This window comes from Cryptomeria japonica, chromosome 4, assembly GCF_030272615.1.
Source record: "Cryptomeria japonica chromosome 4, Sugi_1.0, whole genome shotgun sequence".
Lineage (NCBI taxonomy): Eukaryota > Viridiplantae > Streptophyta > Pinopsida > Cupressales > Cupressaceae > Cryptomeria > Cryptomeria japonica.
Window position 1 is genome coordinate 564,749,393 of NC_081408.1, and position 16,150 is coordinate 564,765,542.

At 35.5% G+C, this 16,150-nt stretch overlaps 1 protein-coding gene across 3 annotated transcripts in view; it reads left to right on the forward strand.

Annotated features, from left to right (window-relative positions):
* The window catches only part of LOC131036099 (uncharacterized), a 176,034-nt gene that overhangs the window by 48,707 nt on the left and 111,177 nt on the right, over positions 1 to 16,150 (forward strand). For 2 of the 3 annotated variants that reach the window (XM_057967912.2, XM_057967911.2), the window contains 2 exons: positions 6,158 to 6,255; positions 6,346 to 6,403. The exons of the other annotated variant lie outside the window; for it this stretch is intronic. In XM_057967912.2, the coding sequence (XP_057823895.1) occupies positions 6,158 to 6,255; positions 6,346 to 6,403 (156 nt within the window). The remainder of the gene's footprint in view (positions 1 to 6,157; positions 6,256 to 6,345; positions 6,404 to 16,150) is intronic. 3 annotated transcript variants of the gene reach the window in all.

Consider the following 16,150-nt stretch of genomic DNA (forward strand, 5'->3'; position numbering starts at 1 on the left):
ACCATCTAAGGCAATAAGTGTTAGCTCCTTACTTTCAATCTAGTATCCAAGTGTTGATAGCTGATCGCTTAGTGCAGATATTCTCATAAAGTATGCGTTGATAGATTCTCCTTTGTTCATACTTATATGATTGATTTCTCTCTTTAGAGCCAAGGTCCTGCTGGAATTATTTATTTCGTATGTGCTTTCAAGTGACTTAAACATATGATATGCGGTCTCATGTTTTGTCAAGATTGGCACGATATGATCTCTAACTCCATCAACTATGATTTTCATGGCCTTTTCATTTCCTTCAATCCATGTCATCTTCTCGGGATCATTCTCCGGTTCTGCTTTATTTTCTTTCACAAATGACTCAACTTTATTCTCTTTTAATATCATCATAATCCTGAACTTCCATGATGAGAAGTTATTTCCTTCTTCTAGCCTATCTTCGAATCTGATTACACTCGCCATAGAGGAATGTGATGTACTTAGATTTGAATCTGAATATCTCAAGTTCGATCACTGCTTGGATCCTCCTTAACCTGGCTCTGATACCATGTAAATGTAGATTGTACTCCTCTCAGATTTGATAGTTGATAGATTGTAATTAATATTTCTGAATATATGTGACTTATGATTCTAATGAAGACTGTGTTTTGCAGGTCCAAACAAGGCTGAGAATGTTCGATTTTAATTGCTCAATATTGCCTTATCGGGTCTGCATATATACTTGTATTGGGGGGGCATGTCTTGAGTGGACATGCCTCCACAAAGTGGAGGCATGTCCACTCAAGACGTGCCTCCTCATCGATGGCACTTAAACAGTATTATGAATACCGTTTTATGAACGGTCATTTACTATTAGTTTAAGTAGTCACTAACATATGTTTAATATGCCGATAAGAAAGGTATTCAATGTATATACAATGTAAGCAATGTGATAATGAAATCAATATGATCTTAATTCATGCAAACTGAAAGCATTCTTTATTCGATCATGATAATTAATAGTGAGGTGGTAAACTAATATATTTCATTGTTGATTCTTAATCTGTCGATGCTATAATTTTAACAAGATCCTTAATAGAAAAATTATATTATGCTAGTTCTGTAGATTATCTGTGTGGACAGATGTACACTGGCTATGCCTTGTTACTCCTCTTTAGAATGTCTAACTGCGAAGAATGGTTTTGTACATTAATATACAAGGAGAGAGGAAGATGAAGCATCCTTTGGAACCTTGATGTTTCATATCCTGCTTTAACCATCACAACCACTCACAACTGCCAAAGACTACTTAGGTTTTGTGGAACTGGTGATGTCAATTTATGAGTTGTGGTTTGATACGTGGGTTTTGAGTAGATGAAGAAAATGCTGATAAAATTGTAGAGGCTACCGAGCAACACTATATATATCTGGGGTATGATTTGGTGACCCAAATCCTCCTACATCATAATGCCCCTAATGTTAAGTGCATAGTCAACATCAAAATAAATCCAAATAACATGCCTAAAAGTTACAGATTTAGAGGTGGTTGGTTTGAAAGGGTTAGAAATAGGTTATGTTATTTTAGGCTAAGTTAATTACTGTTTAAAATTTTATTTGTTTCAGTAGAGTTTGCTGTGGGTTCATCCAGAAACAACCCAAAATGGTTGGGGCCTTCTTGGAGCCACCGTCAGGGTTTTTGGTATGGTTCCAAGAAAGACTTGACAATTCTGAAGAACCCAAAACATTTCCAAGGAGAACTAGTTCTGGGGTCAGAACCAATTTGGGTTCAGGCAGGAGTTCTGAAGAATGTGATAAAATAGGATTAAACAATTGATGTTCTAGGACCAGAATGGTCAAAGGGAGCTATGATGAGAAAACAATGTACATATCAAACGAAGGATTGATCATTCTTGAATTCACAACAGAATCTTCTAACTTTGCCTCAAAAGTACTAGAAAAAATATGGTCTAACTTCTCTAGAAGTTCCTACCTTTTTGCAGGCAAAGAAAATATGCACGGTATCCTAATTTTGAAGATTTGAGCTGGTATACTCTAATCCACTGATGTTAACAGAGTAGGCCTTCTCAACTATTGTGTCTCTTGGCTTTTTTACAAGAAATATTCCTATGAGAGGAATGAATAATGTGGCTTTTGTAAATTTCAACCTCCCTTGGGTTCACTTGTTTGTGTCTACTCCTTTTTTGATTCTGTTGCTTTAAGAATTTAATTCATATTCTTTAGTTTTAGTTGTTGAGGCTTCCTTATAGCATTGGCAATTAGCTGTCATATACTTTAATTTTAGTTGCTGAGGCTTCCTTATAGTGTTAATGTTTGTAGCTTCAGTCGAATGATCATTTAGAATACATATAATATATGTTGATTAATAATAATAATATATTATTATGTTATATTATTATATTATTATTAATCATATAAAATTTAATATTCAATATTAATCTATTATATTATTCTAAATTAATAATTGATTGATGAAACATTATAATATTGATTAAATTATTATAATTAAAGGAAAGACATGTCCGTTCAAGGACATGCCTCTCCAAAGGAATATATATAGTATAATGTTATTCAATTTGAGAACACATAGAATTCCAAGAATGCAAGTATCAGATTGAATCAAATATATACATTAAAATACATCCAATAAAACCTGGGAAAATCAACATGGTATCAGAGCTCAGGCTTGTGAAGTTTAATTTGGAGGTTGGAGAGGGTTGGAGAATTCAGTTTTTTCTAGAATTTTCAGTCTGAAATATGCCATAGTACGGCTCTTGGTTGGCCTCAAAATGAGGACTATAGTATATGGATGGAAAGATCTGTGTTTCTAGTTTTCAAATATGTTTATCTCATCAAATTTGATTCAGTTTTGTGCAAGATATGACGACTTTGGTGCAGGTCACTTGAAACCCTACCTAGGGTTAGCAGTTTTGGGAAAAATGTCATAACTTTTGTTTTAACCGTTGGATCTGGTTATAACTTGGAGGAAATGTTTGTAATTAGATTTTCTAACATCTCACTGAAGAGATTGGATAAATTTAATAAATTGCAAAAGTTATTAATGACTGTGTGTGGCAGATCATAATGAAAGTGTTGATCAAAATTATGAAAATGTTCTACATCATTCAAAGGGAATTATGATGAGAGATGATTCATGCGTGATATTTCTTATATGGGCTCACCTTATGAAAGGAAATGTTTTAAACTTAAGATAAGTATTCCATGTTTTATTAAGGCACATGAATTATTGAGTTTGTAATTTATGCTATAATATTGGCTAGTAAAATCTTGTATGCTTCTATCATTGGTATTTCTGTTCGAGATAATTTAGTTTATGAGCTATTTGTAATCTCTCTCTGACATACCTTCAGGACGAAAGCACAATAAAATTGAATTAAAGGGAGAAATAAATTGATGCTTATAAACGAATTGATGATTGAGACCAGATGCAGAGGGAGTCTGACATTTCAAAAGAGGACAAGAGGTTGATACAAGAACTTGAGCTTCAGAGGGAGCAGATGGTTCAGTCAACTTGTGACAATTTCGATCATAGTGATTGAGAGGGATTTTCACTATTGAAGGTGAAACACTTATGAGGTAAAACTTGATTCAATTGATTATTATACTATTGAAATCATTTAATGCCTTATGGGCCTTGTGTAAATCATAAGGAAGTGACAACTTCCAAATGATTTCCACTTGTATTTTTGAGGTTATTGGAAGGTGACGATCTTACAATAACTTGAGCTTGTGGATAGAATCGCCGACAGAGGCAATCCACGTGAGAGCTCGTGGATAGAATCACCGACTGAGGCAATCCACGTGAGAGCTCATGGATAGAATCGCCGACTGAGGCAATCCACTTAAGAGCTCGTGGATAGAATCGCCGACTGAGGCAATCCACGTGAGAGCTCATGGATAGAATCGCCGATTGAGGCAATCCACGTGAGAGCTTGTGGATAGAATCGCCAACTGAGGCAATCCACGTGAGAGCTCATGGATAGAATCGCTGACTGAGGCAATCCACATAAGAGCTTGTGGATAGAATCGCCGACTGAGGCAATCCACGTGAGAGCTCATGGATAGAATCGCTGACTGAGGCAATCCACCTAAGAGCTTGTGGATAGAATCGCCGACTGAGGCAATCCACGTGAGAGCTCATGGATAGAATCGCCGACTAAGGCAATCCACGTAAGAGCTTGTGGATAGAATCACCGATTGAGGCAATCCACGTGAGAGCTCATGGATAGAATCGCCGACTGAGGCAATCCACGTGAGAGCTCATGGATAGAATCGCCGACTGAGGCAATCCACGTGAGAGCTCATGGATAGAATCGCCGATTGAGGCAATCCACGTGAGAGCTTATGGATAGAATCACCGATTGAGGCAATCCACGTGAGAGCTCATGGATAGAATCGCCGACTAAGGCAATCCACGTGAGAGCTCATGGATAGAATCGCCGACTGAGGCAATCCACACAAGAGCTTATGGATAGAATCGCCGACAGAGGCAATCCACGCAAGAGCTTGTGAATAGAATCGCTGACGGAGGCAAATTCACACCTTGAGACTATGGTCCCCTGTGATGAGCATCATATGGTTGATGCAAATACTCCCAATATCATGAGATGATATTTTTGAGTTATGGTGAATATCATGTGCCTTGATATTCTTGTTTATATGATACTACCTGATATCATAGTGAGATAATATTTTCTCTATTCCATAATTAATCTAGACTTAATGCATTTGCATTGATTTTATCTTCCCTAGCTAAGAGGGAGTGTTAATTATGTTTTGTGTAGCTATGGTGAGGGCCATAAGTGTTGACATGGGAGATCACTACACATTCTGTTTGATCATCCTCCCTAGCTAAGAGGGAGTGTTAATGTTTGTAGCTTCAGTCGAATGATCATTTAGAATACATATAATATATGTTGATTAATAATAATATATTATTATGTTATATTATTATATTATTATTAATCATATAAAATTTAATATTCAATATTAATCTATTATATTATTCTAAATTAATAATTGATTGATGAAACATTATAATATTGATTAAATTATTATAATTAAAGGAGAGACATGTCCGTTCAAGGATATGCCTCTCCAAAGGAATATATATAGTATAATGTTATTCAATTTGAGAACACATAGAATTCCAAGAATGCAAGTATCAGATTGAATCAGATATATACATTAAAATACATCCAATAAAACCTGGGAAAATCAACATATAGCACTGACAATTAGCTATTATAACTTGCCCTACTTTTGAGTCCTACTAGCATAGTTTGTCATAACTCATATATATACATATATATTCATATGGATGATTTTTATAACTTATATGTGCAGATCTTGCATGTGATGGTTTGAATCATTGTCAATTTGATCTTGTAAATGTGACTATATAAAAGCATAATTAATTGCCTGTTCAGCTTTTAGTAGTTTACTGGCAATACTCTCAAGAGTCTATGGTTTTGGCAAGTATATATTCAGAGGGAAAAGAAACAAAAAAATAAAATATGAGGACAAAATATATCAAGAAAATATCAGACGTTTTGATTTCCTATTAATAACAATGTTATGCAATAAAAAGGATATTTGAAATTAAGATTATTTTTTTTCAAGGAAGGAAATAGAGATTGTGAGAGCCTTCAGGTGCCATATATAAGCAACTTTTCTAGATTAATATTCAAAGAAATTCCATGATTTGCTAGACAATCTTGTAATTGGATGGTTTCAGCCATAATCAGACGTACATGAAATTGCATATCCCTATGTAAATAAATTTAATCGGTTAAATTATTGGTTTAGGTGTAGTTCTTGCATTCTGCTTGTGAAATTCTTGCATTTGCCATTTGATAGTCTATAAAGTTAAAATTATCAAGTTTATCTAGTGGAAATTAATTCAACTATGTTTGTTACGTATGGAATCTATATTTTTAACTTGAAATTGTTTGTTGGCCACATAATTTAATTTTATGCTTGTTTGTAAGATGTTTGTTTCATCATTTTTGCTTGGTTATTTGTTTTGCTAAATGGCTTTGATATAAAGTATTGTTAGTCACATCTCATAGCCAAGCATTTCAATTCAATTTCAAATGTTTAATATTAAAGCTTAAAACTTACTGCACGGTCCATAAACTTGTAGGGCCTTTTGCTACATATTTTGGATATAGAAGCGTTATGCTCACAATTTCCTTCAACAACTGTTCTCATTGATCATTTTGGATTTTGCAAACCACCAATGTAAGTCAGTTAGATCTTTTGCTTTGTTAGCTATGCCCCTCTTATTGTTATAAGGTTTTGTCTTGTGTCTAACATGTTTTGTCTTGGTAGGAATGGATTGGAAAATGAGGCATGGAGTAGACTATTGGGGTTGTCCAAATTTCCTCAAGTGCGATTTCTTCTTTTTTTCTTATATACCCTTTACTATGTTTCCATTTTAAACAATTTAAGTTTATCTATGATTGATGGAAAAAATGTTTCGGAAAAGTACATGTAATATTACATTTAAAATGAATTATAAATTTATTGGAGTTGCAAAATTTAATGGTAAATGAAGAGCACACAAGAAATACTGAGAGAGGGGAATCAGTATTTCAGAACGTTTTAAAACTATTAATGCATGAAACCATATAAAGCATAAAGAGAACAACCATTAAAACACAAACACAAGGATTTCTCGTGGAAAACCCTTTCGGGTAAAAAACCACGGCATCGAATATGTAATGTCCCCTAATGGGACCCTCTTATATTTTGACCTCGAATCACAATTTTAATGCATAGTAAATACAATAGAGGGACACTATTGTCAACTAAAGCTTGGTCTGGAACTTGCACAACAGGTTAGTCAACATTTCCATTATGCTATGATAGATCATATATTCAACATTCTTTATATATTGCCCAGTTTATACGAAGGATTCAACAACCCTTTCTCTCCCTACACTTGTCCCCATTATGGAGCCCATGGATGTTGAAAATGTTAGCTAGTTCGGATACCTGATTATCGAATTTTAATGTTGTCAAATGACAATTAAAATTCATATGTATTATCTTAATTATATTTGTTATTGGGCTGGACCCAAATGTAACGTGGGAAGCAATTAAATATATTATTGGGCTGAACCCAAAATATAACGTGGAAAGGCAATTACATATGTTATTGGGCTGGGCCCAAATGTAACGTGGAAAGGCAATTCAATGACAATTGGGCTGGACCCAAATGTCTAACATGGGAAATGTACAATGACAATACAACATTATTTAATTAATATGCAAGCTGACCTTAGGATAATTGGTGCCAAAAGGTTGATATATAACCACTTCAAGATGAAGTCATTTGAACACATCATTATCAAATGCTATCTACTCTCCTAGCAGCGATCCTTCCTCATGCGAACTTGTATAAGGCGATTGTGCAAACTCTTCAAGGTTGATTGTGGCGAAGTTGTCAAAGTTTTTCATAAGGTCTCTTGTGCAAATCTGATCTGAACATCTGCTGCTGCTCCTAATCATCTACTGTTAATGAAGGGCTGCATTCATCACCGATATCTTGAACAACAATCTGAGATAAGTCATTGCCTTGTAAACTGTCTACATTTGAGATAATACATATCACATTTAAGGTTGGGTTTTTCACCTCCAAGAGGGAGGTTTTCCCAGGGTATTGGTGTCTTGTGTCTTGTGTTTTATTGCTGTTACTGTTTATTCACAGTCTGATTATAATCTAATTGGTTAAATTAACATCTGACTGCTTAAAATTAACATGGTATTAGAGCTTTAGGTTCATTCAAAATAATCAGATTATTAGTTGCCCTTAACTTACAATTTGCTGTTTTAGTTTTGCAAGATGGTTACAGGTCTGAAAGTAGAGGATAGACTTGAAGGTGCCCTCAATTTCACATCATGGAAGGTTCGTGTCCTCCTTGCTCTTGAAGAATTAGAGCTGTTACAGTTTGTGGAAGATATGGATCTAACTAAACCTTCGGATCCGGAAGAGCTAAAGCAATTCAAGAAGAATGCTCTCAAAGAAGAAAAGTTCCTTATTGATTCCGTAAAGGATCATCTTGGTCCAGTCATCTCCAAATTGAAGAGAGCTCGAGAGATGTTTAAACATCTAGAAGGGATATATGAGATCAAGAACATCACCCAGACACTTACATTGAGGCAACAACTTCTTCAAGTCAAAATGAGCAAAGGTGATTTAGTCATGTCCTTCATGAAGATTTCAGAATTGAAGGACCAACTCAGTGCCATTGGAAGCGAGGTTGTGGACAAGGATATTGTCATGATTGCTTTGAATGGTCTTCCTGACTCTTGGGATCCTTTTATTCAAAGCATAAGTGGAAGAGCTGAATTCCCTTCTTTCGATCGCCTCCGGTCAGATTGCATTCAAGAAGAGTCACGCCTTGCTGCCAGAGAAATGCATAAAGGCTCTCATTTAGGAGATCAACATGTGCTTGCATCTCAACATGTTAGAAGAAAGGGAGGTCATTGGAAGAAGTACAACTTCAAACGAGATAGACTTCAGACCTCCTGCTTACGATTCAAGGAAGAAGCCAAGGGATCTTTCACGTGTCCGTTCCTTCAGATGCGACAAGTTTGGACATTATGCTAAAGAATGTTAGAACCCGCCCATGCAAGGAGAGGCCAACCTGAATGAAGTTGCAAACTCAAAAGACAATGAAGACTACCTCTTCATTTCTGCCTTGTCTAGCAATGTGCCAACGATAGCAACACTTGGTTGATCGACACTGGTGCATCTAGACACATCACAGGATATCAAGAGCATCTCTCAGACTTGATGGAGAAAGAGTCCAACCTTCATGTGGTAATTGGTGATGATGCTCAGTATTCGGTAAGAGGTTTTGGTAGCACTTCTTTAAATTTAGAATCTGGCATGTCCTTACATCTTAGTGATATCTTATTTGTACTTGGAATTAAGAGGAATTTAATTTCTATTTTTGCTCTAGAAGATAAAGGTTATCAAATAGCATTTTCTGAGGGTAAAGTACTTGCATGGCCTAAGAAATCTAGTATTAAATCTGCTCGTGTTATTGGAAATAGATATGATAGTTTGTATAAGCTTTCAGCTAACCCCATTCGAGCACTCATTCATGAAGCTCCTAAATCTAGCGAGCTATGGCATAGAAGGCTCGGTCATCTTCACTATCAGGCACTTCCTTCACTTGAAAGGATGGTTAAAGGTATGCCTAAACTTAATCAATCTCATGATGATGCTTGCAAAGGTTGTGCATTAGGTAAGAACACTAAAAGTCCATTTCATAAAAGTGAAAGTAGAGCTAAAGAAAAATTAGCACTTGTTCATTCTGATCTATGTGGACCCATGTCTGTTCCTTCATGTAGCGGATTTCTATACAATGTTACATTTATAGATGATTTTTCTAGAAAGACTTAGATTTACTTTCTAAAATATAAAGAATCTGATGAAGTGTTAAGTAGGTTTAAAGAATTTAAAGCTCTAGCTGAAAATATGTCTGGTAAAAGGATTAAAGTGTTCAGATCTGACAATGGAGGTGAATACACCTCAAGTAGCTTCAATGACTTTTGTGTAGAAACAGGAATTAAGAGGGAGTTTTGCGTTCCCTACAATCCTCAACAAAATGGTGTAGCTGAACGAAAGAATAGAACCATTGTTAAAGCTGCCAAAGCTATGATTCACGATCAGGACCTACAGACCTTCTTATGGGCTGAAGCATCCAAGACTGCTGTGTACATTTAGAATAGATGTCCTCACCGTGTCCTGAAAAACATAACTCCCGAGGAAGCTTTCACAAGAGTCAAACCAAATATCAGCCACCTAAGGATCTTTGGAAGTCCTGTCTATGTTCATGTGCCAAAGGAAAAGAGGACTAAGCTAGAGCCTTCTGGGAAGAAGGGTATCCTTGTTGGATATAGTGAATCTTCCAAGGCATTTCACATCTACATTCCTGGTCAAAGGTACATTGAGGTAAGTAGGGATGTCACTTTTGAAGAAAATATTGCTTTCAAGAAATCTAAAGGTTCGCTTATTGATAATGATAAAGAAGTTAATGATAATCAAGACATGGATATTGATACTAACCCTGAGATTCAGAGGGAGCCTATTGAGCCTTCTGAACCTATTGAGCATGATGATCCTCCTGAGCCTCTGGTTCCAACTGATGGACCTAGAGATATTGCAGTTAGAAAGAAAAGACCACTATGGGTTAGAAGCACAATTCAAGATGCAGAAAAGTTTGCAGCTCCTAGTGGCACTTTTAGAGAAAGTAAGAGACCTTGGAAGCTCCCTAACTATGTTGCAATGATGTGCAACATCATTGAGGCTGAACCATCTAGCATAGAAGAAGCTATGAACCAGCAAGCATGGAAGTTAGCTATGGACGAAGAGTATCAATCCATCATCAAGAATGATGTCTGGGATGTTGTGCCTAGACCTAAAGGTAAGTCTGTTGTTTCTTCCAAATGGTTGTTTAAAATTAAACATGCTGTTGATGGTAGTATAGAGAAATATAAAGCTAGATTTGTAGCTCGTGGTTTTTCTCAAAAGGAAGGCATAGATTATGAAGAAACATTTGCCCCTGTTGCTAGATATACTTCTATTAGAACTATTATAGCTGTTGTTGCAGCCAAAGGTTGGAAATTACATCAAATGGATGTAAAGACTGCCTTTCTTAATGGTGTTATTGAGGAAGAAGTATATATTGAACAACCTGAAGGTTATGAGATTCATAATAGAGAGACTCATGTGAGTAGATTGAAGAAAACTCTCTACGATCTCAAGCAAGCCCCTAGAGCTTGGTATGAAAGAATTGATAATTACTTAGTCAGTTTAGGATTTTATAAGAATGATGCTAACCCTAACATTTACTTTAAAGTATTTAATGGTGAAATGCTAATTTTGGTTCTATATGTTGATGATTTATTTCTAACTGGTGAAGATAGTCTCATCATTAGGTGTAAGAAAGAATTAGCTACTGAATTTGAAATGAAGGATCTAGGTCTAATGCATTACTTTCTAGGGTTAGAAGTGTGGCAAAGACCTAATGAAATTATTCTAAGTCAAGGTAAATATACTGTTGATATATTGAAAAGATTTGGTATGATTGTTTGTAAACCTATGTCTACTTCTATGGAAACTAACTTGAAGAAGTTGAGTAATTCTGCAGCTAACTCTGATTTTGCAAATCCTTCAGAGTATAGGCAGTTGATTGGATCCTTGATGTATCTAGTCAACACTAGACCAGATATTTGCTATGCAATGAGTGCACTTAGCCAATTCATGAACCAACCAAAACATGTTCACTTGGTGGCAACCAAGCACATCCTGAGATACTTGTGTAGAACAATTGGCTATGGGCTGAAGTATCTAATCAACACAATAATCAATTTGGAAGGCTACTCTGATTCTGACTGGGCTGGAAGTGTTATTGATAGGAAAAGCACTTTAGGAATCTGTTTCAACTTGGGTTCCGCTATGTTCTCTTGGGCTAGTAGGAAACAGTTCTCAGTTGCATTAAGTACTGCAAAAGCTTAATACATTGCTTCAAGTATGGTAACTAAAGAAGCAGTTTGGCTTCGCAAGCTTCTTGCTGGGTTGTTTGGACAACCTTGGGAATCCACTTTTATTTATTGTGATAATCAGAGTTGTATTAAAATGTCTAATAATCCCGTGTTTCATGACAGGTCAAAACATGTGGAAACTCATTATCACTATATTCGTGATATGGCACAAAGAGGTGTTGAGACATGGACCAGCTAGGAGTCGAACCTAGGACCTTCCATACGCTGCTGAAGTGCTCTACCACTGAGCTACTGGCCCCTCTTGGACTAGTCCATCATCGGTCCAGGTGTGGCTTATTTCCAACACCAAACACCCCCCCTTAAGCCACACCTCTCGTGTGCTTGGGGCTCCTAGCCTGTACCTGGCTCTGATACCATGTTGAGACATGGACCAGCTAGGACTCGAACCTAGGACCTTCCATACGCTGCTGGAGTGCTCTACCACTGAGCTATTGGCCGCTCTTGGACCAGTCCATCGTCGGTCCAGGTGTGGCTTATTTCCAACACCAACAAGAGGTGCCATCCAACTGAAATATATCAGCACTGATGAACAGGTTTCTGATGTTCTCACCAAGCCTCTAGCTCGGGTGAAGTTTGAGTACTTCATAGAGAAGCTTGGAATGGTGGAGAAGACAACATTGATTGAGAGGGAGTCTCAATCTGTAATGTCCCCTACTAGGTTTGAGACTGTTGTAACCATAATTAATCTATTTCAACAGACTTATGACTTAAACTAAATTTATTAGGAGACAATTCTATCTTAACCTGACTAAAATCACGGATAACATAATCTTCTTTCTTATGTTGAACTGATGATAATCCAATCTGATTTATTTTCTCAGTCTTACTTGTCATTCAGATTATTAAGTTCGGTACTTAGATTATTAGATTTAGTACGCAGATTATTAAATTATAATATTCAAATCATTGTATACCCAGATCGGTATGCTTAGCGGAACTATCTTTTATTACTATATAATAATATCAATGATTATATTCATTGTATGATGCAGAAGACATCATTTCTTAACATATAGTCCTACTAGGCCTTGATATATATTCATTAACAACTAAGAACCATTCATTAACGAAAAATGTTCATTACTTATATTCAACAACATATATATTAAAATATTCATTATTAGTATTCATTAATATTCATTATTAACATTTATTAATACACATTAAAATATTCATTAACATATATATTAAATTTGCATTAATTACATTCATTAACATATATATTAAATATTCATTCATTAATATATATATTAAAATATTAATTACTTATATTCATTAACATCTACAGTAAATAAGCATTAAGTATATTCATTAACATATATAAAAATATTAATTCCTTACTTACCTGTTCTTAATCCCGCAACACCAGTTTCCGATCTATACTTGCCTTTGCTGTTCGTAGTTTCTGATCTGTACCCCTTCGCTGTTCGTAGTTTTTTTCCCATTTATAACTTGCCAAACCATAGGATGACACCTCTTCATATGCGATGGGACACCATCCATACTCAGCGGTTTGTCTTCATAACTAATCAAGTTATTTGCTATCGATCAGCATAATCGCTGTTCTTGATGACTCATCATATCATTGCCATTAATGATGGGTTAGCATTAATCTTAATCATGTCCACTTATTAGATATTATCTACCGATATGTAGCAATACATTTATACGCTGCTATTCGTAAGGGCTAACAACTATTATTAATGACTGATGGATATCCTTGGGTAGTAGTAATTATCGCCATTGATCTGCCTATCATATTGTGTCTCCACTTGATAATGTCTGACCTTATTATGAGATCAGTCTGATAAGCAATGGAGACGTATGGTCATTATATCGATCGTCTTCATGAGCTGTTGATTCTCTTCATTTTGTCGACCTCTTTGATAGGAGATAACTATGGTATCACATCCTCTTATCACCCAATTTAATTAGTGACTCTTAATTATGGTTCAGTCAAACATTAATATTTTGATGTCTTATTTATGATGACTCCTACCATTTATCTTTGCCAGCTACGTATTTTCCACGGTTCTTGGATGACTTGAATCTTTCACTTATGTCCACATCCACAAAGTTTCTCTACTTTACCACCATGCCTAAGTACGTAAATAATAATATATATATTAATATTTATTATTAATAATAAATATTAATATATATTAATTAAATAATAATATATTAATTGCATTAGTAATATTAATCGTATTAACAATATTAAATTCTATTTATAATAAAATGTGATTCACATATTACTAAATAATTTTTGTATAATAATTTTCAATATTAATTTGTGAATAATAATAATAATATTTAATAATTAAATATTAATGGATATTAATAATAATATTTAATAATTAAATATTAATAATTTCAAATAATCATTTGTTGATTGTATTAGTTTATAATAATAATTGTTTCATTTAGATTATAAATAACGAACAAGGAGGGGACATGACACAATCTTAGTGATGCAATTCAGTCTGCATCTTCCACCCTCTGCGGGCAATGCAAGGTGGAGTCACCCCCTGCGGGCAATGCAAGGTGACAACGTGTCCTTCTTTGGGAGAAGGCTGAGGTGTAAGACCTCTTCCACCCTCTGCGGGCAATGCAAGGTGGATCCATCCTCTGCTGGCAATGCAAGATGGACATCATGAAATGAATTCATGATATTTATGTGTTTTTTATTTGCAGGTATACTCTATAGAGCTTATACATTCATCCTTGCGGGCAATGCAAGATGAAAGTCATGAATGGATCATGCCATATGGCAGATATCCTCCCTAGCTAAGAGGGAGTGTTGAAAATGTTAGCTAGTTCGGATACCTGATTATCGAATTTTAATGTTGTCAAATGACAATTAAAATTCATATGTATTATCTTAATTAGATTTGTTATTGGGCTGGACCCAAATGTAACGTGGGAAGCAATAAAATATATTATTGGGCTGAACCCAAAATGTAACGTGGAAAGGCAATTACATATGTTATTGGGCTGGGCCCAAATGTAACGTGGAAAGGCAATTCAATGACAATTGGGTTGGACCCAAATGTCTAACGTAGGAAATGTACAATGACAATACAACATTATTTAATTAACATGCAAGCCGACCTTAGGATAATTGGCGCCAAAAGGTTGATATATAACCACTTCAAGATGAAGTCATTTGAACACATCATTATCAAATGCTATCTGCTCTCCTAGCAGCAATCCTTCCTCATGCGAACTTGTATAAGGTGATTGTGCAAACTCTTCAAGGTTGATTGTGGCGAAGTTGTCAAAGTTCTTCATAAGGTCTCTTGTGCGAATCTGATCTGAACATCTGCTGCTTCTCCTAATCATCTGCTGTTAATGAAGGGCTGCATTCATCACCGATATCTTGAACATCAATCTGAGATAAGTCATTGCCTTGTACTACATTTGAGATAATACATATCACATTTAAGGCTGGGTTTTTCACCTCCAAGAGGGAGGTTTTCCCAGGGTATTGCTGTTACTGTTTATTCACAGTCTGATTGTAATCTAATTGGTTAAATTAACATCTAATTGCTTAAAATTAACAATGGAGAATCACACAAGGCGCCTCGAGTCTATCCCTCTCCAAAAAGCCCAAGAGCACCAAGGACCTCATCAACTTGACCTCGTGGCCCACACTCAGGGTTGGCATACCTGCTGGAGCCTAGTGCTCTTGCTTCCTTGTATTCTCCCTCCATAATTGGATGGTGAGATTGAAAGGTATTACACACTCCATCATATAATTTACTTAATTGTCATATGAACAGTTAGTGATAGAAAGGCATTATTACATTGTCATACATATTGCAGTCTATATTAGCATTACTATTAAATTCTGCATAAGAACATTATCGGGCGTCATATATTAAGCATACAAATTAAGCACATCCCCATGCATACCACCGAGAACAAGGATGTTACTGCCTGTAACTTAATAACAGTTTTGATCTGATCTGATCAGTGGTGATGTCACTAGAGGCTTTTGATTCCTTTCCTTTATATCTCTCAATGTAAGGAAGAGATCACACCTCTTCATCATGTATGCCCTTTGGCAGGAGACACATCCTTTCACCATTAGCACCCTTTGAAAGAGTGTAACTCTTCATTATTTCTGCCCTTTGAAAGGGACACAACCTTTCACAATCATATCTGCACTTCTCATTCCCAAATTATCACCCCTTCAAATGAGTTCTCTTCTCCCTTTGATACCTCATATTTAGGGGAGTCACAACTTAACTTTTCATGCCTTTTGACCATTGATTAACTTTAATCAAATTTAATTATATTAAATTTTTTTTTAATTTAATATTTTTATTTTTATTCTTTTGTATTTTAATTTTATTATTATTATTTATTATTAAATTATATTTCAAAGTGGGGATATTACATTACTGCTGCCCTCTTCCTTTCATTAATCCTTCAGTCTCCTATATCATTTTAACAGTATAAGTTGTATTACCAGCATCATACGATATGCTATTAGCTTAGCAGTCTTATATTCTTCTACTCATATCCGTACAATGTGCTGACACATTTCGTC